The 25717-nt window shown below is 53.5% G+C and overlaps 2 protein-coding genes across 3 annotated transcripts in view; both read left to right on the top strand.

The window, feature by feature from the left end:
* Positions 1–25717, top strand: part of LOC105702488 (CCR4-NOT transcription complex subunit 6-like) — a 592633-nt gene that overhangs the window by 50632 nt on the left and 516284 nt on the right. The gene's annotated exons all lie outside the window — the stretch shown is intronic.
* LOC111673920 lies at positions 14505–25153 on the top strand. Its single transcript, XM_023432108.1, has one exon. The coding sequence runs from the start codon at positions 14840–14842 to the stop codon at positions 16799–16801; it is 1962 nt and encodes a 653-aa protein (XP_023287876.1). The 5' UTR covers positions 14505–14839; the 3' UTR covers positions 16802–25153.

The raw sequence follows: 25717 nt of genomic DNA, 5'->3' as shown, positions 1-25717 counted from the left end.
GTTCCTTCCGTTTCTCTTCAGCTAAATGGAATTACAGGGGTCATACAGTAGTCGCGAGGTCATTAGGGTGCTCGGGAATCTTTCAAACGAACCGTCTAAATTGATTTCCGGCAACCGAAGCATTTCATTTTTTAACAACCCTAGTGGTTCTCGATTTAACACCTCGTCGTGTTTAGCTGCTCGACCTGATTGATAAGGGGATAGAAGGCAGCTCAAGAAGGTTAGGAGGCATTGGCGCCTAGAAGAGGGTATCATACAGTTTTTTTATAGCCTTGGTCACGATCGATCCTGTGTTTTTGGTATTCCTGGACCTCGCGATGAGCCTCCAGTTCGGGTTCCCTCCGTTTCTCTTCAGCCAAATGAAATTACAGGGGTCGTACAGTAGTCGCGAGGCTTTACTGCTTAACCGATATTAAAAAACCCCTGGAAAACGGGTTTCCATTAACACGCGCGAAATGAACCGATAAACCAGACCAGACGGCCAACCAGAGGAGGAGAGGTGGTCCATTATGAAGCCTCCCGAGCGGTGTCCTTCGGCAGCATCCTCGTCCGCGGTGGCCGCGGCCGGAAGCCTGGCCGGAAGTAAACCCGAGTCCGGAAGCTCCAACAACTCTTTCCAGGCAACTCCTGGGCTTTCCGCGGTCGGTCTGGCTTAATGAAATTGTTTAATCTACCGTTACTCACCGCCAACCGCGGAGACGTTTATCTCCCCAGACTGCGTCTTCCCCTCGAGCAACTCCCTTTCCGCCGAGGTTTTCGTCGCGACGCGTCCAACGAATCACTAGACCGTAATGGGAATTGGGAAAGTATAATTTAAACACAAGGGGAACCGATTGATCCGTGCAGATAAACGTGATTACTGCAGGTACACTTTGCAGCAGAGGCGATTTGTACACTCGCTTTTGTGGCACCATGTTTGAAGCCGGTCTGGTCGCTAGAAATGACGTCTCCAGGACAGATTTCGGTAGATGAACGATGAACCAGGAGGTTGGATCGAGATTAACAAAATTCAGTTTCCTAGGAAAAATGCTTGGTTTAGATCACTATAACGGTCTCTCGAATACATTATGGGGAACTTTTATAGACCCATTTCCGTGAAACCTTCTTTGAAGCCGACCAAATTGCTAGAAATGACGCCTTCCTGGCAGGGATTACTTCGACGAATGATCAATGAGCTAGGTGATTGTATTCAGATTAGGATAATTCAACTTAGGAAGGAAACCAGTATTCTTTCGCCCCTCGTATTGTGGACGGTGGATGACAATTTTCATGACACCATTTTTCGAGTAGATTCAATTGTTAGGAGTAACGTCTCTCTGGTAGATGACCAATGAATCCGGAGGTTATATCGGATTAGAGGAGCACAGTCTACCAGGAACACCAATTGATAGGTTCGGATCAGCGTAAGTGCCCATCGTGTACTTAGTTGTGGACGTTTATAGACTCGCCTCCGTGGTACCGTCTTTGAAGCCGGCCCAATTGCTAGGAGTGGCACCTCCCTGGCAGGGATCAATTCGGCAGATAAGCGAGGAGCCGTGGGAGCCGCACCGAGATTAACTGTAATGTCCTGGGTCGTGCGGTTCCACGCATATAACCCCGGCAGGGACGGGCCGGCACGCGGCCCCTGTTAATTAATCAGTGGGTCAATAATTAAAGCCGCATCCGCGTAGCCGCGGGTCCGAGGCCTCCAGGGCGCGCTCGGCCCTATCGGCCAAGGCGCGTCTCGATCGAGTCGGTCTTCTCGGCCATCTTTTTATCGAGCCGAGCTTTAATTTTCGCTCCTCGTCAGCATTCGTCCACTGTTCGCGATCTCACACTCTAATGGACTTGGCCGCGGCAGAATTCCGCGAGTCGGCGTCGAGAGGGCGGAGGAAGCGTGGACAATGAACAAGACTCGGGGTCTTCTTCCATTACCATGAGAATATTATTTACTTCGTTAATACATATTAAAACGTCGCAATATTGAATCAAGGATTACCATTGTCGGAAAAAGATTGGGAACTTCTTTCTCTGTAGGGAGACCACTGAACGATGGAGGTACTTCTTCGAGAAGTGGCTCCACCCAGGGTATTCCGCGTGCTCAGTGGATCGGCTATTCTGGGATGAACGCAGCGCCCATGACGTGCTCTTAATGAACTTCTTCCGCTCCTGGGAGTGGCGGTTTTCTCAGGGCAGGCCAGATTTTAAGATGATCTACCGACCGGCGTATTCTACCTTGCCGCGCACTCTCGGCTCGACTCGGCCTTTTCGAGAGGCGAATGTAATTGATCACGGTGAAAGAGACCAGAAACAAGTGGCGCTAATAGGGAGAAAGTGTGTCAAATTTTTCTAGATCACCGACTCTGGGAAAGTCTGTCGGACGTTAACCAAGATACCCGACTCCTGCCCAAATGGGATTAGCTGCGTAGGAACGAGGTGCAGCTGCATCTCGTGGCAAGGATCGCCACGCAGGCGTGCCATTATCGACTCGATCTGCTCAACGACGGGATTTTACATGGCACGCCGTCACCCACTTTTCCTCGAGGTGGCACTCTCATTTAAAGTTTCAATTGCAAACTCGGGAGCAGTCGCGTCAACGGCATGCGTCAGTCCCGCCGAGTGTCGAAGCGAGTCGCGCGATCGGAATTCCAGAAGACGCCGAGCTGGATCGCGAGTCGGTTGGGAATCTACGAATTTCCGTAAAACTTCGGTTCCTCCGTCCGATGTCTCCGAGAACCGCGAGATTCGCTCGGTCGCTCCGTGACTTATCTTCCGAGGCCGCGGCGGTGGTACTACGAAAACCACATTTACATTTTCCGTTTCCTCTTAGCTCGCCCGACCCGTAATCAGTGGCTCGCGCTGCTAATGTTTGTCAATTTGAAACCATTTAAGTACACAAAGTCATATTGAAATTACAAATTTGGGTCGATGATTTCAGTCAGCACGCAATGTTTGGACCCGCGTGAACGAGTCCTGAATTTCGTGATGTTTTATTTGAAATTTGGCAAATTAGCTAAGTGCATGGTACGTGTATTCGGTACAGCTACGAGTTTACTGTACGTTTTGTATGTCATATTTGAACGAGGCTTCTGTTACACGTTTAATGAACGCATTACGCTTCCTTTTCTCACGGTGGAAGTGGCGGTGAAATATTTGATATCATATCTTTACACTAAATATCTTTTGCGAGAGCTTTTGCAGGAGTTGAGTGGATCTAAGCGCTCGTCGATGTCGAGCCGGATTAATAATTTCAATTATAAATAATTTGAATTCATCAGGGAGAATGTAAGTGGAAGAAGGACGCGATAACGGAGAGTTCCGCAGTTTCGCCGTAAGTTTCGGGACTTTCTCCGATGAGCGTCCCTTTTCGGGCAAGCGTTTCCTCGAGTTCTCGATCGGCGTGGCCAATTACCTCGACCGCTTTCGCCGAAGGTTCGGTCACATTTTTCTGCCGATGTGTAACTCGGATACGCGACTTCCGGGTGCATAGCTCGGATGCTCGAGAGACGGAACTAGCGGCGTCGTAGGAGGATACTCTCTTCCTGGCTCGTATTTCGCGCGAGGTGCACATCGCGGTGAGCCACTTTCTTAATGGCTGCCCGTCGAAAATGATCTTCGTTGCCGGGTATTAAGTTCTGCCAAGAGCGGCTTCTAGGCGGGAACTTCTCGGAGAAAAGTTGGCCTCTTCTCCTCCCTCGCTCTCCTGTCTCTTCCGACGGTTCTCGCCGATGGAGGTCGGTGAGAGCCTAATAGGTTTCCAGTCGGCGAGGTTCGTCTCGGGACGACCGTCATAAATCCGCGTCCCGGCGTTGCGACGCGAGTTCGCGACTCGACGTCGTGCCGACCGGGGTCCAACTGATAATCGTTTGGTATCGATTAACCGGCGCTATCGCCTCTGGCTGCAGCGGGTTCCTCGTTGCACCTATATTTGCACAGGAGTTGGTGGTGCGTGCAGTAGCACAGTCGGTAGTTCATTTTAGGGACGCTCGGAATGCCGATATATATTTTGTGCTCTGCCACGTAGGGGAGACTAGGGACAATTGTCAATTTTGAATAGAGAACTTTTCTCATGCCTCGTTAAAAAATATTAGGGCAAAGTGAATATCGGGTTACAGCTGTAACATTAGCAATAAGTCATATCAATCGGGTTACCTTCGTTACGAGGAGATAGAAGAAAATATTGAAATCGGCGTTGATACGTAACAGCCTCAACGGGCCGAATTAATGAGAATATTACGAATTCTTTAATACAAGACAATGAGTATACTTTTATTCCATTAATTGCTTAGAAAATAAAATTAAGAGAGTCATAGGAAAAGAAACGATAACCATATTATCTTTAACCAAACACTTTTTGCATCTGTGTACGAATACAGAGATGCGAAAAGTGTTTCCTATGTTTTGCATAATTACTTGACTCGTAATCAATGATACAATTGTATCGCGTTATGATTTTTCCCGATCTCCCCTGCTGGGACCGGGAACATGAAAATTGTTAAGTATTTCATGGAAATCCAAGGGAATCGACGATGGCTCGCCGGATTTCCACGCGGGCAATGAATCGCTCCTCGGATTCCCTGAATCGACTCCTCTTCCACGGTCCTGTCGATTTTCCGCGGTGTCCTCGACAACGCTTGGCAACTTCCGCAGACGATGCGTCCGAGAATCGGTTTCCGCACTTCCCGCGGTTTCCGCGACGGTGACGGGAAAGGTTTATCGGCGCATCGAATCGCTTGGCGTCGACTACAAAGCCCGACCGAGCAGACATGGAAGGCGCTCCGGGGAGGGCACGCAATGAATACCGCCGGAGAAAATATATGTCTTGCCGGGACCGAACTAAAAGTGAACCGGCATTGTTCGGTCATAAAGTTTACGGAAGCCGCCCGGGCAATATCCGAATGGCTCCGGTGAAATTGCGATACGGAGATATTGGGGTGTCTGCCCGGGCCGAGGCTCCTTTCTCCGTCCCCTTTCACCCTTCGCCTGTCTTTCTTCCGTATTTTCCCTCTCTTCCTCCGGACTTTTTCTGATACGCGTGTCCCCCTTCCCAGCCCTCGTTTCCCTAGATCTCCGAGAACGCTTGCGGATTTTGCCCTAGAAGTATCCACGCTCGAAAGACGGGGCTCGCTTTCTGCCAAGATCGGGACGGGTCTTCGAAGAAAGCACCCCCAGGGGTCGAAGGAGCGTTTGTCATGGGGATGGACATCAGCATATGGGACGAGATTCATATTGCAAGGAAAAAAGTAACGGCCTACCCTTGGAATGAGGTACCGGCCTAGGAGGTCTCGAGTATCACGCTTAAAAAGCCTTTCTTTATCGACATAATGTGTATGTAGGTATCCGATCGTGTGGTGGAAAGTAGAATGTTCGCTTACTGGGTGATTTCTTGATTAGCTTCGTACTCGTTTCATTATGCCAATATCTATGATCGGTCGTTGGGAATTAATTAGACCTCGCGATAACGACATGAATCGCGATTCTCGATTACTGGGCTCATATGGGAAAGCTGTTTCGTTGCCGCGACGACGGGCGCGTCACTCGACGTCTCGCTGTCATCGGAGTCCAGCTTTCGTTTCCCGTCATCGATCTCTGCACGCTTCTCGATGATCTCTCGAGTCGCGATCCGCGAGTAGGTCGATGGAAAGTGGGTCGATCCGAGCGGCAGTTTCGCGCCGATAATAACCGGCCAGGAAATGGGGGAAGCGAATCAAGGGGGCATTGTGCGGAAGATGAGATTAGTTTCCTCCTGGCGGGCACTCTGAAATTGTTTTCACCTCAAATTGCGATTTTCATTATCGCCCCCTCCCGTAGACGCGACCGCACTCCGTAATGCCGTTGCCACTCACCGAGTTCCGATCGACCGCGAGAGTTCATTAAAGCGCAGCTATCGATTAGGCGAACGACGTCGAGGGCGACACTTCGTTGGATCGACGTTTTCTCCCCCTGGCAATTTCCGTCCCCGACTTGCACCGGATTTTTGACCTCGCGATTAATTTCCAGGCGAAACGATCGCCTTTTGTGTTGTACAAGAGTGTACAGGGCTGATGTAAATGGGCGATGGAGGGGGTATCCCCGCCATCGTCGCTCTTTTTAGTGAGGGAATTTCTAAGCTTAGTTTGCGATCTCGTTAAACGATTATTTTTGTTCTCGACCTGCACCGGATTTTTGGCCTCGAGTTTAATTTCGGGGCGAAACGATCGTCCTTTGCGTTGCTCACGAGTGTGCAGGGTTGAACATAAATAGACGATAGAAGGGGTATCCCCTCCATCGTCGCTCTTTTGGGGAGAGAATTTCCAAGCTTAGTTTGTGATCTCGTTAAGGATTATTTTTGCTCCCGACCTGTACCGGATTTTTGGTCTCGAGTTTAATTTCGAGGCGAAACGATCGTACTTTTCATTGTACAAGAGTATACAAGGCTGAGCGTAAATGCGCAATGGAGGGAGTATCACCATTATTTCGCGGTTATCCCCTCCTTGTCTCTCCTCTTGGTAATGGGTATTAATTCAAGCTCATTTTTCGATCCAATGATTAAAATGTCCAACTTTCTGATTGGGAGACTTTCCTTATTTGAAAATTAAACGGCCTTCATTCGTGGACATGCACGCCGGGACACTTTTTGGTAACCATGAGATTGAGCGGGAAGAGCAATACCCCCGAAATGGTGAAATTAGCTGGGACGATCGACCGCAGGAGTGCATTAAAGCGCGCCATCGATTATAGGAGTACCATCAACGGCGACACTTCGCCGGCCGATGTTTCCCCCTTCTCCAGGGCAACTTCTCGATCGGGACTAAAAGCTCTACTTTTTAATTCGAGTTGCCCGAGTCCGAGGAAAGTTTCGCTGCGAAGCAATTGCCATCCGAGTACCGGGGATGTCTGCAGGAGGAGCCAGCTCCGCATGGGTAATCGAGTGGAAAGGTCCGTTTTATGGAATTATTGTAACATTTCATTATTGCTCGGTGCACCGCGAAAAAGTGGGGCAATCCGGGACTCTACTTAAGCGCCGATTCGAATCACGAGCTGCCTCTTCGTCCTAGATTTCTGCGAGAGGTCCGAGGTCGATACCGCCAACAATTGTCGCCCCTTCGGGCCGGCAAACTGCCCACCCTCGACCCTCCATGGCGCATTATGGAACGCCACACAGTGGGCATCATTCCACGGAGAAAGTTAGATCCTTAGGTCGCCATCTTATCGCGGAAATACCGCGCGCTTTTACGGCATCAGATACCACTTGACGGGGATTCTGCGTCGATTTAGACGTTTCGAGGCGACCGCGTTCTCTCCTGTGCCGATATCGATCCTGCCGCCAGTATCGGGACCTGGCGTTCGTGTCTTTGCGCAAATAAAGAGGGATGTGGGAGGGATTCCGCCCGCTCGGGAAATCGGAATGCACGCGAGGACAGAGGCCTGCACGTACGGCAGTGACCGGGTAGGATCCCGCAGGAAAGCCGGGCTATTTATTTCCTGTCAGGACTGCCTATACCCGAACGGGCGCTCCCGTGGTGGTTTCGCGAGCATGTATCCTCGATACCGTACATGCCCCTGGCAGCCGGTGTTACTGCCTCGTTCGCCGGTATTTGGGCGTGGACCTGCGGGTCCTTTGCCAATTGGCTGTCCGATATTCGCCGGTGAGGAATCGGGCCTCGAATGTGCCCGGCATGCGCGTTTCTGTGGATTTGTGAGTAATCGGGAAGATTACGATGATCACGTTTTTCCGGTTGCCGCTCGGTTAAGAAACCTGATGTCCGACGTGACGATTTTGGATCCATCTCGCTCACCTTTGCATGGAAAAACGATATTTCAACTCTAAGATCTTCACGCAATCGTGGTTGTTGTGTCGTAATTGTGATCACAATTATATCAGCGTCTCTTAGTTCCGATGATACCGCACCGCAGGCAAAACGTCGGCAAGACAACAAATTTATACGCGCTGCCCATCCGAAAATCAATTCGTATGAAAATGTTTAAACTTTAAGACCCGGACTCGTATCTTTCTTCTGAGGTTAAAGCGCGTCTTTTTGGCTATATCATGACTACGAATGAATGACGTATTTTAATACAGAACGTAGGGGATGAGGAGGGATCCCAGTAAAGGACTACTTTGCTGATAAAGCCATGCTCTTCCTGCGCTATGAATTGTGAATTATTTTTCCTTGACCAGACCAGGTCCAAACTGAGAATCGGAGCACTTTTCGAGAATAACCTGATTCCTCGAGTGATACGGTAAAGAAAACTTTACGAACTTGTCCTTTGGTACTTGCTCGGAACTTGATACCAGTAATGCATAGTTGCGACAGAGCGGATCAGAGAAGTGCATCTTTTGGCTCTGCTGATTTTTCGCGAGGCGAAATGAAGTTCTTTCGGGTCAAGAGAAGTTTTCGGTTCAGCTGAAACCGAGAGTCAGGGGAGGTGCTTCGTGGTTGTAATCCTCGAGATAGATGTAATCGCACGGGGGACTAGTTAATTCCCATGTATGCCGAGTTTCCTGTGTCTATCTAGAGCGGAGAACCGAGACCGATTTGCGAAGTGTCGCCGTTTCGAGGACGAGGATCTGCGGAAGGTCGACGGCTCGACGATGGTCCAATTTTGCGAACGCTCAGCCTTGGCTTTTTCCTGGTTTCTTTCCAGAAACACAGGGAAATCCGTGAGGCGAGGACGCGTCGGCGTAAATCCGCGTTCCTGCGCGGAGAGAAATAATTCATAGTCATTATAACAAATTCCACTTTCTTCGGCAAATGCAAGATCACACATTGAGAAAAAAAAAAAAAATTCATTGAACCAATGAAACATTTCTTTGAATAGTACCAAAGAAGTATTTGGATAATTCAAAGAATAATTACTTTGCTCGTACACAAATTCAAATAAAGTGTCGTGATTCCGAAGAAACGTTGCACTCAATTGATCCGAGTTTATTTGCGCCGAATAAGTATTTTGTAAGTTACTAAATATTTCTTCGGTTCAGTGAAATTTTCTTCGCGGCGTGAAAATGGATTCATGGAATGGAGCAACATTTTTCTACACAAATTTGGTTTTTTAGTATGGACAAGAAGGAAACTATTACTATTCCAATAATTCGTTGGGTGACCCAAATTATATTCACGTCCGCAAGATTCTTTACAAACAGCCGCAGACCATGTCACGGTCATTTCATTCAGCAACAACGATAATATGTTTTCATGCTGCAGATTTGTTTGCCAATTTGGTAAGAACTTTTCCTGTGGGAAGCTCTCCCATGGGTTACGTCTACGTTCGATGCAATTGCAAACGTTTTTGATGTTTGTGCAATTCTTACCACAGTAAGAGGAAAACTTTATCGGCAACGTCGTTCTTTCTACTCGGGGTGAAAGTGCGTCCTTTTTTCCTGCGTGGACGCGGAAATTCCCTCTGCAGGATCTCGAAGGGTCCGCGCAAGGCTCAGGGAAAAAGTAATCGCTCGGTCGGTGGAATAATTGCGTTGCTTCCGCCACGGAGAGGGCGGAAATTCGGGAAAGTCACGCGTCTCGACCCTCCCGGCCGAGTTACGGGGATTTTCTTTAAATTCCCCCGAAAGCTCTCGTACGTTTCTCTCGAGGTGAGGAGAGAGGAGCCTAATGAACCGGGGCAAAAAGTAATGGACTCGCGGAATAAATTCGGCGGGACTCCACCCTCTCTAGCCCTCCTTGGAGCTGAAGTCGGCCTCGAGGATAATTGCCACTCGGAATTCTCGCCAGAGCCGTTCGACTTTCAGGGAACACTTCCGCCCCAGGTCGATCCGACTCTCATCCCGTGGCGTTACGAACACCTGACGCGTCGAAGCGATCCAGTCGACCTCTCACCTGTGTGTCGGTTTCAAATCCCGCGGTGCAACTCCACGACAAGTCGGCCATGCCTGAATCGAAACGTCGCGAGGCACGCTCCTTTCATACGCAGTCTATAGACCCTCCTTCCCGACAATCGAGGAGGAACGCGACGTAATTGCCTCGCGCCTCGTCGGACTTTTATCTCTAGCGGCAAATATGGCGCCTCCGTGATTTCGCGCGACATTCGCGCTCCACTTGAGCCAGTTAATGTCGCATAGTTTTCCTGGCCGTCCCAGGGTGGCGCGTAAAGGACGTTTCTTTCCCGGCGGGCGTAAATTGCGAGTTCGCACCCCTCCATTGGGGAGGAAAGAAGCGGCGACTCCACCCGGAGAGGCGCACTCTCTTCTCGAGATCGCTTCGCCGTTCGACCGTCGCCGAGTCGTTTCTTCCGTCCAAAGCCGAAGAGGTCGCGAATAAACGAAGAATTGCGAGGATCCAATAATGCAGGGCTCCTTTCCTGGCCTTTGATCGTACAGCGCGGAGCGAGGGGCCATTCTTTTTTGCCTCTCGACGGGGCGGGGAGCGACGCTCCTCGAATCGGGGCGAGGGACAGAGAGGGACGGAATAAGCTCCCCCATTTGCCTTTGCAAGCAAACTTAGCAGCGTAAGCTTAATTCGAAATAGTTTTCCTCCCTGAAATCCCTTTCTTGCTGTATAGGCACTGTTCCCACGGGCGCGAGTCTTGTCCCGGAAGTCGCTTTAGAGAATACAGATTCCCGAGAATGTAGAAGAATAGATCCTGGAGGGCACCTCGGACGGTCCGAGGACTCGATCGCCGCTCGATCCGAAGCCCAGCTTCCCCCAGAGCTGGTTCGATCCTCCGGGCTTAATGAAATTTAATTAAAATCGATTAAACGGCTTACTTCCGCCGACTCGTGGAAACGAATTACTCGAGGCTCGATGTCGGATAGTCTGGTCCCATAAAATACAATTTTTTACGCGGACGATCGTTAATTGGAATTACGATTTTCGGATAGAGGAGACTTCGTTGGACCAAGGAAGCCCCGGTTCTCTCGAACGCCGATTTAGCTTCCAGTCTGGCGCGACAGACCGTTTTGGGGATATCGGGGGTGGCGGCTGGTTTATCGTTCGTAAAAGTCCCCGGGATCCTCGCGAACGGCGTGTTCCATATTTGCATAGACGGTAAAAAAGTAGAGTTAGGTAAATCCACCGCCCTGGGCGGGCGCGTGGCCCAAATGGTTTTATTAACGCAAGCGTCACTCGGGACGCGCGGTACGTGGGTCCGTGTCTAGTTTAAGCAGGATTTTTGCATTTCATTTCTCGTTACCGGGACTCGGAACGCAGCGTTGATAGTTGTACCGGCCATCCCGTCGGTACGCGCCGCATTCGCGGGATTGCAGTTTCGCGAGTCCCAGTATAATGGAATGCACGTCATAGCAGTTACTTCCGGAGTTGGGCGGACCCCCTGGGAGTAGCGCGATGCGGTGCGGCACTCCCCATTATCAGGGATTTCGATTTATGTCGTGTTATCATAAGGGATGTTCGGCACGTTTGGACGGGACCTAATTCGGGCTGCGTTAAGAGATTATTGTCGGGCTGTGCGTCGGCTCCCGGGATCGTAGCCTCGCGAATTCGGTGCACGTGCAGTCTCGCCCCTCCATGATCGAGCTCGTAATGCGCTCGCGCGCATAACCTACACTATGCGTTTCAGAAATGACGGGATGCAACGAAGCGCTGTCGGTGGACACAACGGCACGCGCGGCGAGTATTTTTTAAGGGCCCATAAATTGGAAAAAACGCGACGCGGGCACGCTTGCGGGCGAAACGTCAGGCGGCGCGCAGTTTGCGCGAGGATTTTTTATCAGCCAAAATTGGGAAAATTAACCCCCTTCCTGCGTGGAGCCCGAAAAGGGACTCTTCCCTGTGGACGGGGGAATTTTTCCAGAGATACCCCGGGCTCCAGATTTCTACCTGGCCGCAAACCGTGCCTATAACCGTGAACGCTTTTTGCCGTCCGGTTTCTCCACCTGCCCGCGGTCGGCTACCGGTTCCACTGGTTGCATCCACTGGTTTCCGCGTTACGCAAAAATTCACCCGTGAAAGTTTCCCGGATGGCCCCCGAAAACCTGTGCGGGGGCGACGCCGTGCACCTGCGGCTCGCATCCGTTCATCCGACTCGAGGATACCGAGCCCCTCGAGAAAACCATTTCGTAAGACGGAGGCGCATCCTCGACTCGATTATCCTCGAGAGTCGAGCGGAAAACCGCAGGTTTCGGGCCCGAACGGAGACACGGTTGCCCTCTTCGCTTTCACCGGCTCGTCTTCGCCGCGTTCCGCGATTTCCGCTCGGTCCGGATTATCCGCATCGTCATTTCGATCCGCGTCTCCTATTCGATGGCTTAAGGAGGTCGTGCCCCGGAAACCGCGGGCGCGGGAGGATGGCATTTCGTGGCGGAAACGCCGCCCACCTCTCGTGCCGTTGACTCATCCCTCTCACCTACTTTTTCACCCACCGGTTGGCCGAATTCGGGTCGCCATTGTTTAACCAAGTTATTTTACGCCTTTTTTTTTTTCCTTCGCGCGAATTAGCCCACCGTTGATGGTCCTGTCGGGCACTGGATTCCAGGTGATACCCTCGCGATCCTGGAATCGAGTCACGTAGCCGTCGAAACGGTGTCGGATGGGGTCGGGTGAAATTCGAAGCCGGCGAGAGTACTTCCGCCGGAAGGGCGCTGATTGATCTCGGGTGAAAAATTGAGTTACTTCAAGGGGCGCGACTTAAGCAGGCGAGCGCTTATCGGCCCTGGGCGATTGACGACTGGTGGCCCACTTCCGCGGAAGTGGTCCAGGTGCGGGGGTGTCGGTCCGGGACGCCGATTTCCTCTCCTCCCGACGCCGAGCGTTCCCACCTTTCTCGCGCCGCGACGCGCTTTCTCCGCCGGGACTCGTCCGAGCGAGCGTGCGGCCTCCTCGCGCCAGAAACGCCGCGATTAACTTTCCATTTCGCCTTAGTTTTGTTCAACTGTCGTCCAGGCTCGACACTTCCGGCCTGCCGGGGGTCGTCGATGAAAATCGATGGACCAGAAGGTGGAACCCTCGCCCATCGCCTTAATGCAGGACATTGTTTATCACGTTGGAAGGGACAGGGGGCCATCAAGAAAGAGTCAATAGAATGTTACTAAATAGCGTTTATAAAAGTTCCCGCGTTGGAAGGGAAAAACCTTAAAGTTGAAGAAAATTATTGGATATTCTTAATTGATAAAAATCGATGGACCAGAAGGTGGAACCCTCGCCCATCGCCTTAATGCAGGACATTGCTTATCATGTTGGAAGGGACAGGGGAGCCATCAAGAAAGAGTCAATGGAATGTTACTAAATAGCGTTTATAAAAGTTCCCGCGGTGGAAGGGAAAACCCTTAAAGTTGAAGAAAATTATTGGATATTCTTAATTACTCTTAATTAATCATTCGCAAACGCCATTAAGCGTTCGGAGCTGATTATTTTAGGTATGGTTATTTTCATTTTTTGTCACGGTGCGTCGCGAAGCAACGTATCATGGTGCTTCACGTACATTGATAAAAACCCCCATGTAAATTTACATACTCCATCATTGGTTATTTCGATGCCACGATAAATTACAGTAAAATTATATTGTCTCTGTAATATCAGCATCTAAGTTAAATTATAGAAAATTATAATGTAATTTTACATTAAATTCGAGTAAAACCGCACCAATACGGTAAATATACAACATTAGGTGTATCTATACACGTTCTAATTCGTAAGTCTTCCATTTTACGTTCTTTCTATGTGAAACTTAAGGTATGAATTACGTAAAAACGTATGTCAATTTCCATTGATTTTTATCAGTGTAGCGTCATAGAGAGTCACGAAACGTCGCGGAACGTCACGTAGCGTCATTCAGCGTCGCAATGCGTCACAAAACGTCGCGAAAAGTCACGTTGCCGAATTAACGAGAACGACGACCTAGGAAATTCCCTCTACTAATAGCACCAAGGGACACTCGTGTCTACTGGTTTACACCTGTGGAGTATTCGACATTTTCGGAAAGGTCTACAGATTTTCAAATATTAATAACTCAAAAATTAAGACCGATCGAGCGACCGCTCAGACACACGTGTCTTCATATTTAGACTCTGCATTGACTCGGACAAAGCTCATTAAATCCCCAGCCCGATCGATGTGACACCTCCCCGTTCGTCGAATCGACTTGGGTATGCTCTTCGGATTTCCAACATGGACCAACATCCTCATTACACCATATTCAGGGATATGGACGCGTCAAATCAAGCCATAGACTCCATCCTCGGATTTCTTTGGGCTCGAGTTCCGAAAAGTTTGCGGACTATCCTCCCCTTGGCCGCTTCTTCCCTTGATCAATAAAAGGTACGCGACGTACGCACAGTTCGAACCCAGAGTATCCGTCTTTTTCCAAGCGAATATCGTCACGTTCGTAAGGTTCGGCTCTCATATGACTTTGTCTCTCAAAGTGACATATTTCCGCGTCGCGTGATAAACGCGCGGGGGTTAAGTATCTCGTACAGCGGCGCGGCGCGCGCGGAGAGGGGCCGCGGCGGCGCTGGTGGTGGAGGGCCAGGTGGAGGGGATGGGACCTCCACGTCGCGTCTAGCGGAGACGGTGTCGGCTCGCGCGGTCGCACGAGCCTCAGTGTCGCTCGGGCCGCGGTATCGCGAGGTGGTCGGCGAGCAGCTCCCAGTTCCTGGCTCGTTCCTGGCGACGCATCGCGCACCGCGTGGCGGTCCTTTAACTCGCGATTCGTCGTCCTCGGCCGAGTCCCTCGCGAGTCGCGCACAATCGGTGACCGACGTCGGTCGGGTGTCCCCGAGGTCGGAGTTCGCGTCGCCGCGGTCGAGATGAGGTAGCGCGTCGATCGGCTCCATCCGGCCTCGGTGTTTCCTATACGTGGACGATGCTTCCTAAGAGAAACGTCGGATAGAGGAGGACCGGTCCAGGGGATAAGGCGTTTATCCGCATCGGGAGCGAACATAGGGGGAGGCGTCGCGGCGGGTGGCATCGCGATGAGCCCAGCTTCCCAGGGCGCCCTCGAGGTGGAGCGGTACATCGGCAGCTGCCTGATATCCTCAAACGTCCGGTCCCCGGGCGGTCACAAAATCGTCGCCAAGAAGTCCCCGGAGCAGGGCTTGCGCGGAAAGCCGCGCTGTTTCGCCGCCCAGAGCTACCAACAGCAGCTGGCCATTGAGCAGCAACAGCAATCGCATCAACAGCAGCAGCAGCAGGGTCAGCTGCAGTATGCACCGCCTGCCGGCTGGACTGGGGCGCCTCTCATCTCCATGGTCTCCAGTCCAAGGCGAAGCAGTCAGCGTTCGTCCCCGTCCCCCATCGGGCAGCAACAACAGCACCAGCAGGTCGCCGGCAAGGAGCAGGTGCTTCCGGGCCACCTGCAGAACGGCAGTCCCCTTTCCAGGCTAGCCATCCACACGCAGGGCGCGCCGCTCGTCCTGGCGGGTCGCTTCCACGGCCGCCCCAAGTCGATGGGCAACGAGGGTTGCATGGCCAACCCGGGCCCCGGGCCCGGCCACCCCGGTATCGGCAGGTGCCAACCCCCCCGACCTCTCAGGCCCGCGATGGCCGGAAACGAGAAGAAGCCCCTCAACCCCAAGGACTCTCCCCCGGGCGCAAAGGACCCCACCCCCGGCCCGGGCAACATCGCCAACATCGATTCGCTGAGCATCGCCAGCGACGAGAGCTCCGGGTCGAACAACTCGGAGAATAGCCTGCCGCGCATCATCAAGCCCCGGAAGCGGCGGAAGAAGGACCGGAAGCCGCCGAACGCGGGGACCGAAGGCGTCGGAATGCCGGTCGGAGGTGGGCCCGGAGGTGCGAAGCAGCAGGACGAGCAGGGTGGGATGATATCGGACCAGTCGAACGTCGTCACTCTCAAGCCTTACGTCCCGGCCTGTTTCGACAGATACGAGGCCGTTGCGGCAGCGACTCATCGCGGTCCGCATCGGCGCCCTCCGACTGTCGGCAGGGATGGATACGGGCGCGTCCAGACGGCCCAGGAAATCGCCGACACCAGGCAGCGGTACCACCATAGACACCACCATCACCATCATCACCACCACGTGCAGGTGAAAGTGCTCGACGGCAACCGCAACGTGTTGCCGGTGAACGGCAACATGATCGCGGGCCATGCCGGCGTCGCCACCGCCGGGCACAAGTTCGTCGCCCACCACCAGCACCGACCCGGTCAGGGGACCGCTGCGGCCGCGGCTGCGGCGGCCGCTGCGGCCCGGCTGCTGCATGACCTCGTCGAGGCCAGCGGCTGCGACGAAGAGATCGCCGACGGCCTCGGTTCCTGCCAGTGTCGATACTGTGATCCTTCCGGTCTGATCTGGGACGTTGACCGCAACGGATACTCGCCCTTCCTGACGCCTCCGCCGCCCCCGCCGCCCGCGCAGGGCGATTACGGCGGGGCCAGGTACCAGGCCGCGCCGATGTTCCTCTCCAGACCCCCGGGCCACGAGCGGGCCCACAGGCTGGAGCTCTTCGAGGAGGCCGCGGTTCCCAGCCAGCCTCCTCCCAGACCCCAACACTCCGACGTGCTCCTCAGGCGCAGCTGGAGCGATCCTACCAGCTACTTCGGGGAGGAGATCCTCCAGCCCAGTAGGGACGTTGGGGTCATCGGCGACCGGGGGCAGCTGGACACCACCAGAGGTGCCCGGAGCACTTGGCGAGGGGACAACGCCTCCGCGTTGGGGGTGATCCCTGCCGACCAGTCCTTCCCCTCGTCGCCGACGACGATCCCCTCGCAGGGCCTTGAAGTCTCCACGGAGATCGTCACCTCGCCCAATGGGCACAGGGACCTCGAGATCAAGTTCTACTCGTCGTCGCCCAGCGCCGCGGCGCACGAGGACAAGGCCGCCTTTGCCGATGGTGACGACTTCGCCGATATTTGGAGTTACCACGAGTCCAAGCTGCAGCAGGACTTTCGCACGCTGCTGCAGGCCGAAGAGTGAAGGCGACCTGGCGCCGCCGGGCGATGGACTACGCGTGCGCAATGACTATTTGGAGTCTGGCTCCCCGAGGATGGAATCCTGGCAGAAAATGGGATCGGCTGGGAACGGTCGGAAGAGGAACGTCGAACCTCGAATCCTGCGCTTCGGGGGCATGGGACGAACCAATTCACCAGGGATGCGCTTCTGACGATGCACGTGGGGGAACATCTTGAAGACCGACCCTTGAACCGGGGGCAGAGGACAAGATAATGGGGGTCGCCTGGGGTCGGACGATGGCCACTGCGACGAACGCACGGCTCGCCTATTGGGGATCGATCGCTGATCGATGCTGCCGGGAGAAGAGGCGCCCCAATTCCGACGCTCCGATCGCTACCGATCGCTATCAGGGATGAGCAGCGTCGTTTTCGGAGGGCCCAGTGGACCCACCTTCGCCACCTTTCGAGATAGCCGCACGACCAACAAAATTTCGTTTTATGGCCACCCGTAGCCGCTGCTTTTCACTCTCCCTTAGAAGTTCAAACACGATTCCGGCGCAGCGAGTACGAGCGGGACTTTCTACCATACTTTCCACGCGGGCACACTTTCTATCAGTGCCATTCTCCTTTCTCCGCGATCGCGGGGCCTGCCGGCTCCGGAGGGGGAACCTCGTGGAACACTTACATACGAATGCTGCTCACCGAGTGTAGATCTCGAAGTCGGACGACGTATACGACGAGAACGTCGGATGGACGCGCAGGAGTGGCCGACCTGTGCCGGCGAAATTCTTCGTTACTGATGCGTGTCTTGCTCTTTCGGGCGCAAGTGATCGGCCCCATTGCGGTGCTTAGTTTTGCACGTCGGACCTGCACCTTTGGAAGATAACGCGACGTTGCCCATCCCCGTCACAGTGGTTCCTCGTCTTCGCTTCGGCCCCCCATATCGCGACTCGGTGATGCTAACGCGGAATCGGAACTCGATGTTCCTCGGTCGCGTTTTGATCGGGACTCGATCGCGACTCGATCGAGACTCGATCGCAACTCGATCGCCAGTCGATCGCGACTCGATCGCATTTTGATCGGGACTTGATCGCGACTCGATCACGCGTGGGTATCGAGTCTGTCGCGGCTGATCGCGCGCGATCGGCGCGCACGGTAGCGGCGGTCGTTGCCTCGCCGTCCTCTTCCTTTTAGGTTAGACTAGACTAATGCGATCCTGCTAGCGTACCGATGTCTGTAGATGTGTTTAGGAGTCGCGCGAAATGGTCCGTCCTCGTCGCTCGAGCTCGCGCCGTCCGCGGAGGAGGGACCCGAGGAATCGACCTCGTGCACCCCTGACCTCGGCCTAGATCTCGATCCAGCCCGCGAGTCCCATCCAACGGTCGGGTGAACGTTGAAGGAATGGTCCCTGGCCGAGTCGAGCCGAACGAATCGACTTCTGTTCACGCGATACACGACCTGTATAATTACCACCTGAGAAATCGGCAGAAATCGCGGCTACTTGGAATCGTCTCGCGTCCGCTGGTCCAACGAGACGATTTCCTACAGATCTACGGATCGGCTTTGTAGATCGAATTCGGATCGAGTTTTAGATCGAAGTATTCGTTACGAGCATGGTTCGGGGAGAAATCGTTGTATTTTTGCTGTCCAGGTCGAGGAATGGTACCAAGATTTTGTCGGGGAAGTCGAGATCCAGCGACGGCGCCGACTCGTTTAACGGCGCGATTAATCGGTTTTCCGTGATATCGATAAATGGGCTGTTCTAACGTTCACCCGCGGTGACCTCGCTCGATCGTTTTTGCTAGAAATGGATTACCAGGACGGACGGTTTCCGTTGGTCGAATCGATGGGGCGATCGACCGGATCGACTCTTGAGCTTATTTATTTCACGGCTCGGCAAAGCCGAGCCCACCTGTCCCTGCCCTAACGTTTCCGCAGCATTTACCGATCGCTAAGCTCTGCCTTGCCGCGCCCTGTAGGCGCACGACCCCAAGACCTCGAGATCTCTCCATGGTCTCTCGATTTCGAGCGCGTACAGGTCTCGGAGTACTCCCGACGCGTGGGCGGATAAATCGTTCTCGATCCGCCCACGTGGCAGGGTGGCGCGATCGTCACGATCGATCGATCCATCGATCGCTCGCGGTGCACTCGACGGGTCGGTCAATGGCGAGCCTCGTCGCCTACCATACGGAATTTCATTCATTGAGCTCGGAGAGGTCGAACGGCTCGTTGAATCCCGAGTCGAAGAGTGGCAATCGGTATTGGAAAATTGAAATTGTCGTCCTCGACGTTCCTCGGCCGGAGTTCCTTGATTCTCGCGCCTGGCGGATGATCGCTTCCGGCTTGGCCGGCACTTTCCAAATCCTGTTTTGATCTCTTTTGTTATTTTTGAGGGAGAGAGAGTCGATGGAGCACTTCCGGCCGGTCCCCGAGGTGGAGGGGACAATCCGATCGCTCGAGGAAGCACGCTCGGTTTGCGGCGATCGGCGGAATCGGCTCGGCGTTAAACGAGCCGGAAGCGGTCTATCGGCCGCTAACGAAGGCGTGCGCGAGCGGGGCGGGGACGCCGGAAGTTCGGGCGGAAGTCGCTATCGCCGCGAGATCGGCGCGAATCGACGAATGCTCGGCGCGAATCGCACGCGACCGCCGATATCGATTACCCTCGACGCCGGTCCGATAACGCTCGCCCGATAACGTGCGCCCGATATCGCGAAAGTCCGCCGATCGGGTTTCCGCCCGGCGACGCGGCGGGCTCGAAATTCGGATCGTTGGAAAAATCCCTCGTCACGTGGACGCCCTTGGGACTCCACTTTCGGAGCTTTCGGTCGCCGGTTGCGAAATTGGGTCGTCGGCCCTTTGTCAAATTCGAGCCCGCCGTTCACGAGCTCACCCGCGCAATTAATACAAGTCCAAATTAGGACGGCGTATCGCCGACAGGACAACGGGTCGAGATTGCCTCGTGCCGTTCGCTTTTTACACTTCTTTATTTTTTTTATACCGCGCTTTTTGCATCTATACCTCGAACGTAATATGGACGCGATTGTGGACAGTCGGTTAGTTTTCCACCGTTTTATCGGAAAGTGGAGGCCGCCTCGCGCCGGGGATGCGGATTGACGTTTCGCCACGGAAATACTGTCCTTGGGGCCGCGAACGATAGGAATGCCGGAGGATCTTCCTTCCCCTTGCTCGTGACGCACCTTTCGAATTAACTTTTTTCCCCGTCTTTCGAGATAGACGTCGTTGGCTCGTTGCTACCGGCAGTGCAGGAACGTCCACCGTCCATTTTGTAATCCAACGCGAGGACGCCCGGTGGGTTTTGAGCGGTTCGGTCGCGATTTCGTTTCTTCGCTCTCCCTCGACCTAATCGGAGGTATCGATACTAATGGCCGTTTCGCGTTCGTTCTTCCAAGCTAGGTCGAGGCATCTTTCTCGTATCGACGTCTCGTCAACGTGCTCCACTTGGTTGGGGGAAACTCGACGGTTGCGAGAGCGCGAATCGGTCTCGAGAGAAGAATCTATTATCATTGTTCATTCGTTGTTCAAAGCTACGTCGAGGCATCTTTCTCGCACCGACGTCTCGTCAACGTGCTCCACTTGGTTAGGGGAAACTCGACGGTTGCGAGAGCGCGACGCTCGGCGCGAATCGGTCTCGAGAGAAGAATCTATTATCGTTGTTCATTCGTTGTTCAAAGCTACGTCGAGGCATCTTTTTCGCATCGACGTCTCGTCAACGTGCTCCACTTGGTCAGGGGAAACTCGACGGTTGCAAGAGCGCGACGCTCGGTGCGAATCGGTCTTGAAAGAAAAATCTATTATGGTTGTTCATTCGTTGTTCAAAGCTACGTCGAGGCATCTTTCTTGCACCGACGTCTCGTCAACGTGCTCCACTTGGTCAGGGGAAACTCGACGGTTGCGAGAGCGCGACGCTCGGCGCGAATCGGTCTCGAGAGAAAAATCTATTAGCCGCGCATCCGCGTCCGTCGACGCCGATGCGATCATCACAGGCCGTCATAAAAACGCCGAAACCCGCAATTATGCACACACATGGACGCACCTACCGGCGTCTCTGTCGGCGTGCAACGCTACGTGGCGACGTGAGCGTCGCGGCGCGCGTGGATGCCATTGTGCGGCTTTCCCTCGCTCCTTCGGAATGCCTCAAATCACATATCGCTCTTATCCGCGAGACCCGTAATTTCACTCCACGTACCACTCATGGCCGATTGCGTACCGTATTTACCGTGCAGATAGCTCGCAGATTTACCTTTAAATATGCCGGCGTGGAGGCACGTCGAGACGGCCCGGACGAGCAGAGCTCGAGATGGGGAACGGGAGAGCGTCACATGTGCACTGGGCGAAAAAATCATTTTCTAGAAAAAAAAAGAAAATAAATAAATTCTTGCATCGAATAGATCGTTACTGGCCTATTGTCGACAGAGGGGATAGAATAAAATTAAAGCAAATTACAAACAGTAACAGTTACATTTTCTGAACTGCATAACTTGCTTCAGCCAGTGAAAGGCTTTGAAAGGATGAATAATGTTCTTGTAACAAACTAGAGTTTAATAGAATTACTATTATGTCCGATGTTTTCTCCCAGACCTCGGCCAGGTAGTGGTAAACGCGTTCTTGCATTAACTTCAAACATTATTTATTCGGCATTATTATTTACGTTATATGAAATTCTAGATCGCTTGTGTTCACCACAATAGTCAGTCCGAAAGGAGATGTAATTTTTATTAACATTCTCTCTACTTCGGATTAATGTTTTGTATATGGAATTCATTTCGCAAAATCATTTTCATTAGGTGTCAACTTGTCATTGTGTGGTTTGCAACATTGAGGATTCTTACAAAATCGATTTTACTGGCGCCAAGAAATTTGTTTGGCAAGAGACATTTAGATTACCGCAAGGAATTAATTTCCCCTGGAAAGTTAGTTTTTCGCTTAGAGGGTGCAGACGCTTTTACTTCACATCGAAGGTGCTTTGATTTCGGAAAAAGGGTTGCAAGCGACGAAAAGGTTGCAGCGGGAAAGATCGATCGCTGATGGCTCGACATTGGGAGTTACAATTGCTCCAATGTGTGCATTAATACGGCTCTTTCCGTTAATCCTGGAAAGTGATTCTGGCTGCATTAACGGGAAGACGCCGATGAAAGGATTGGTGTAGGATTGTTTCATTAGAAATTCCGGGCCGTTTGCAAAACGCGGTCAAAGCCTTCGATCTGGCCGCTCCCTTTTATTCGCGGGTGTTATGGAAATGTGTCCCTGGTCGGAACTTCGCGGTAACGAATCTCAGGCAGTCAAATGCAAAGCATGTTTGATGTCTGACGGAGGCTCCGAACTGAAAGGCACATTCATACTCATGCAAAGTTACATCCCGATGGGTTACCGGTGGCCAGCCAAAAGCGGGGCCACGTTTCTAGCGGGAACGTCATGGCGAGTGTCTTTTCGCCAGCACGTTGCATCTTTCCCGTCCGTCCTTCCCACCATCCGAGCTCGCCGTTAACGTTAAACGATCGAAATCGAGAGACGACGCCAATTTCCCTACGCGACTTTGCCGACTTTTCGAGGTCCCTATTCGCGTCTTGCGACCTGTACGACGTTTCGCGATCCAGAGACTAAACTTCACACAGAGCGAAAGAGTCGATTTCTCCCCCGAGATGCGCCTACGATCGCGAATTAGGCTTACGACTTTGGGGTATACTGGGATATACCACTTTCGTTAGGGTGAAATTTGTTGATGCCGGCTGAAAATCCGCCATGCCGCCGCCGGGTTTACCGATGCGTCTTGAGCGTCATCCCCCGAAACGCGGGACCGGATTTCCGGCCAAGGCGACAGATTTTATCGTAACAGTCCTATCGTTCCAGTTTATTCTTTACAGTCCTTGGCACCTTGGCGTGGGATGTGCCGACCTCGTCCTTCTCCTTGGGATTTCAAAGGCGTCGGAACGCGCGAACGTCCGGCACGAGGCAAACGCGTCCCCGTGTTAGGCTCTCTTCGGTGTGTTTCTAGGCTGTAGTTCCACCGTGTCTCCGGCATTAATCGAATACTCGCACCAACTCGGAAATTGCACCGTTTAACTTGGCCCGGAGTTGACTCGGCCCCTCGTGTACATACGCGGGTATACATGTAAGATAGAGAGGTCGCGCTCGCCGCTCTTCCCAAGGCAGGTCCTTTGCGTCCCCGTCGACGAAGAGGAGAGTCGGGTTTTAGGCTCCGAAGGCGTCTCCTTCGTCAAGTAGGAATATTCGGCGGAAAGAGGAATCCCGAGAAACGAGCATCCGAGCCGATGGTCGTTCTTCTCCTCGTGTGCGTCGATGGGGCGAGGTTCCTCGCGTGCCTCGACGGAAGCACGCCATCCCTAGTTGTCGTAAATGTTGTGTTTCTCCGCCGCGATACGCACGTCGAAGCGAGCCGTCCGAGGAAAGGAGACAAAGGGACCGGGCTCCCGGAACGCTTTGGCGTTTCCTCGTTTCCTCGCTTTCCGTGGCCGTCGACCGACAGAGGCAAGAGACGCCGGGCTGCGACGAACCGTTTGTCTTCTGCGACGCGCCGTTTGTAAAATGCGTGGAGCGGAATCGCCGGGGAAGCCTCGCTGCCGAAAAGTGGAGGCGGTGGGAACGTGCGGCGTGTCCCTAACGTCCCGAAGGACGAGAATGGACCCAGGGGTATCCCGGCTTCCCTTCCGGCGCCCATCTTTCCTTGTCGGGGGGGAAGCAAGGAATGCGCGCCTCGGCTCGCGGGATCGATCCCGATGATCGATCGTCTCGCCCTCGACGACGAACCCGGATGATCGTCTCGTGGAACCTCCATTTCCGGTCGCGCGATTTCCTGCCTCTCGCGGCGCCTACAGAGCCGCTGGTTGCGATCGACGGGTATGCCCAAAAGGGTGGAAGTGCGTAATTTGGCCGCGACGCTCGATCGGAAACCCGAAGTGCGTGCCTTGGAACCTTCTTTCAAGGATCGAGCAGCCCGGTCCTTTGTTAGGGACGCGACGAGTCGAGGATTTCGACTCGTTACATCCGAATCAACTCGATTATTGTACCTCGAGTTATCGGGACGAACGAATGGGACTTTCAAGTGGGAACGCGAAACCTGAGTTACCTACTCGTTATTCGTTTATTCTTACCGTTTTCCTCGCCAACTCGCAATAAAATCGATTCGCTGCGCCGAATGTATGCGGTACCCAGTCCCCGACTTGAATTCAAACTCGAGTGGGGGATATTTTCGAACTCGAGTAGCTCGACTCGATAACGTACTTGACTCGTCCTGGGCAAACGCGTTCGCCTTCCCGCTTGAATTCTCATTCGAAAGTCGAGTCAGAAGACTAGATGTTGAGCGAAGTGCTCGAAATCCGTCGCGATTACCGTCGAATCTTCTTCGTCGATCGCGACCCGGACCGCCCCGAGATCGGCAGGAGTCGATACAGCCGAGGCGAACGAACGAAAACTGTGATAGCGATCCGACGTGCTAGACTAGACGTAAGAGCGTCGGCGAGGACGAGAGCTGCGTCGCGACGCTCCCCCATGGGAACGTCGCGATCGCTCGCGAGATCCCTTCGAGGCCTCGCGACGTTCTCCGAGGGAGACGCCTGGTTGCACTTTGTGCGCGTCGTCGCAACCACGAGTCCACAGAGGATGCATCGTCCTCGAGTCGGCCAGAATCCTACCGATACCCTCGTGGACCCGAGTGCCTCCCGGGTGCCTACGGTGCCACTTGTGTACAAAGGGTGGCCCTCGTGTCCACCATCGTACCCACCTCTGGTGCCAATCGTCCCGCCGAGTACCATTTTCTAATCGCTAGAGTAATCGAACTCCACGAGGCATTTGTCGAACTCGATGTACATTGTCCGCAAACGCGCCGATCTGCGAAAAGTCGCGGCAGAGTCCATTTGTCAGAAAGTGCGTTTCCCGCAAGACCGGCGATAACGCCTGTGTATGTAAACGAAACGCGTCACCCTGTGCGTTTTCGCCGCGTATGCCGCCGCATCCCACTGTAAACGTTTTAACCGGCACGGGGTGACGCGTTTCGAGCTCCTCGGCAAAACCGGCTTCGAGGACGACGTTCCATCCGATCCTGCGACTGGCGATCCGGGCGCGAAACCGGAGCGGCGAGTGCGGGCAAACGGAGCCGAAAGTGGACCACGAACGGATTCCGCGGACTTCGCGCGTGGCCCTGGCTCGAGAGGGCCGGGGGACGGAAGGGCCATCTCGAATGTGCGATTCGGCAGAAGAGAGACTGTCCCCCCTCTACGTTGGTGGAACTATTCGTTGCGGTTTTACAATTCGTGTTTTTTACTTACTTTATGTCTAGACTCTTCCTCTCAGCCAGTAATAAGATGGAGTACAGTGAAATAAAGGAAAGCCAACGTACCGTTTGTAAAGCGAGCCTCGTTCAATTGCACCCTTCCCGACGGGCAGCACGCGATATAAAAGCTTTTATCACGGTGTTTAGCAACACCCGGCACGCCGGGGTACACGGCCGCGCACTCCGGGATTACACGGGGAGCGCGCCGTCCCGCGAAATGACGTCGTAATGATCGCGATAAGTGCCGCTTACGTTTCTTTGATCACGCGTCTACCGGGACGCGTTTCACTGTTTGCGAATGCAGGAACGCCGTTTACCCGGGGGAGCGGCTTCCTCGCGGAAGTTCCGCGGCGCTTCCTCGGCCCCCCGTTAATGTACTGCGCGTTCGCTCGGGCGGGCGCGCGAGTGCGCCGTTAAATAAAATCACTTGCTCGTAACCTCCCGGGGTATCGGCGGGGACGCGCAAACTGCCCGAATGCGGAATCGCCCCGCTGGTAATAAGGGAAATGGCAAATTGTTCGCCCGGGGAATCCGAAAACGAACTACGAGACCGCGACCCGCCTCGCCTTGTATCCTCTTGTTTCGTGTCATTTCGCCGCGTACTTCTCGGGGATGCTTCTGTTGGGGCGCCGC

The sequence above is a fragment of the Orussus abietinus genome, unplaced genomic scaffold (assembly GCF_000612105.2).
Source record: "Orussus abietinus isolate OABI.00-Male unplaced genomic scaffold, Oabi_2.0 scaffold63, whole genome shotgun sequence".
In the NCBI taxonomy this organism is placed as follows: domain Eukaryota; kingdom Metazoa; phylum Arthropoda; class Insecta; order Hymenoptera; family Orussidae; genus Orussus; species Orussus abietinus.
Note: the sequence above shows the minus strand (reverse complement) of the source record. Positions and strands in the feature narration are given on the sequence as shown.

Excerpts from the sequence above, each read along its gene's own strand:
- LOC111673920 (XM_023432108.1), top strand. The coding sequence starts at position 14,840 with ATGAGCCCAGCTTCCCAGGGCGCCCTCGAGGTGGAGCGGTACATCGGC.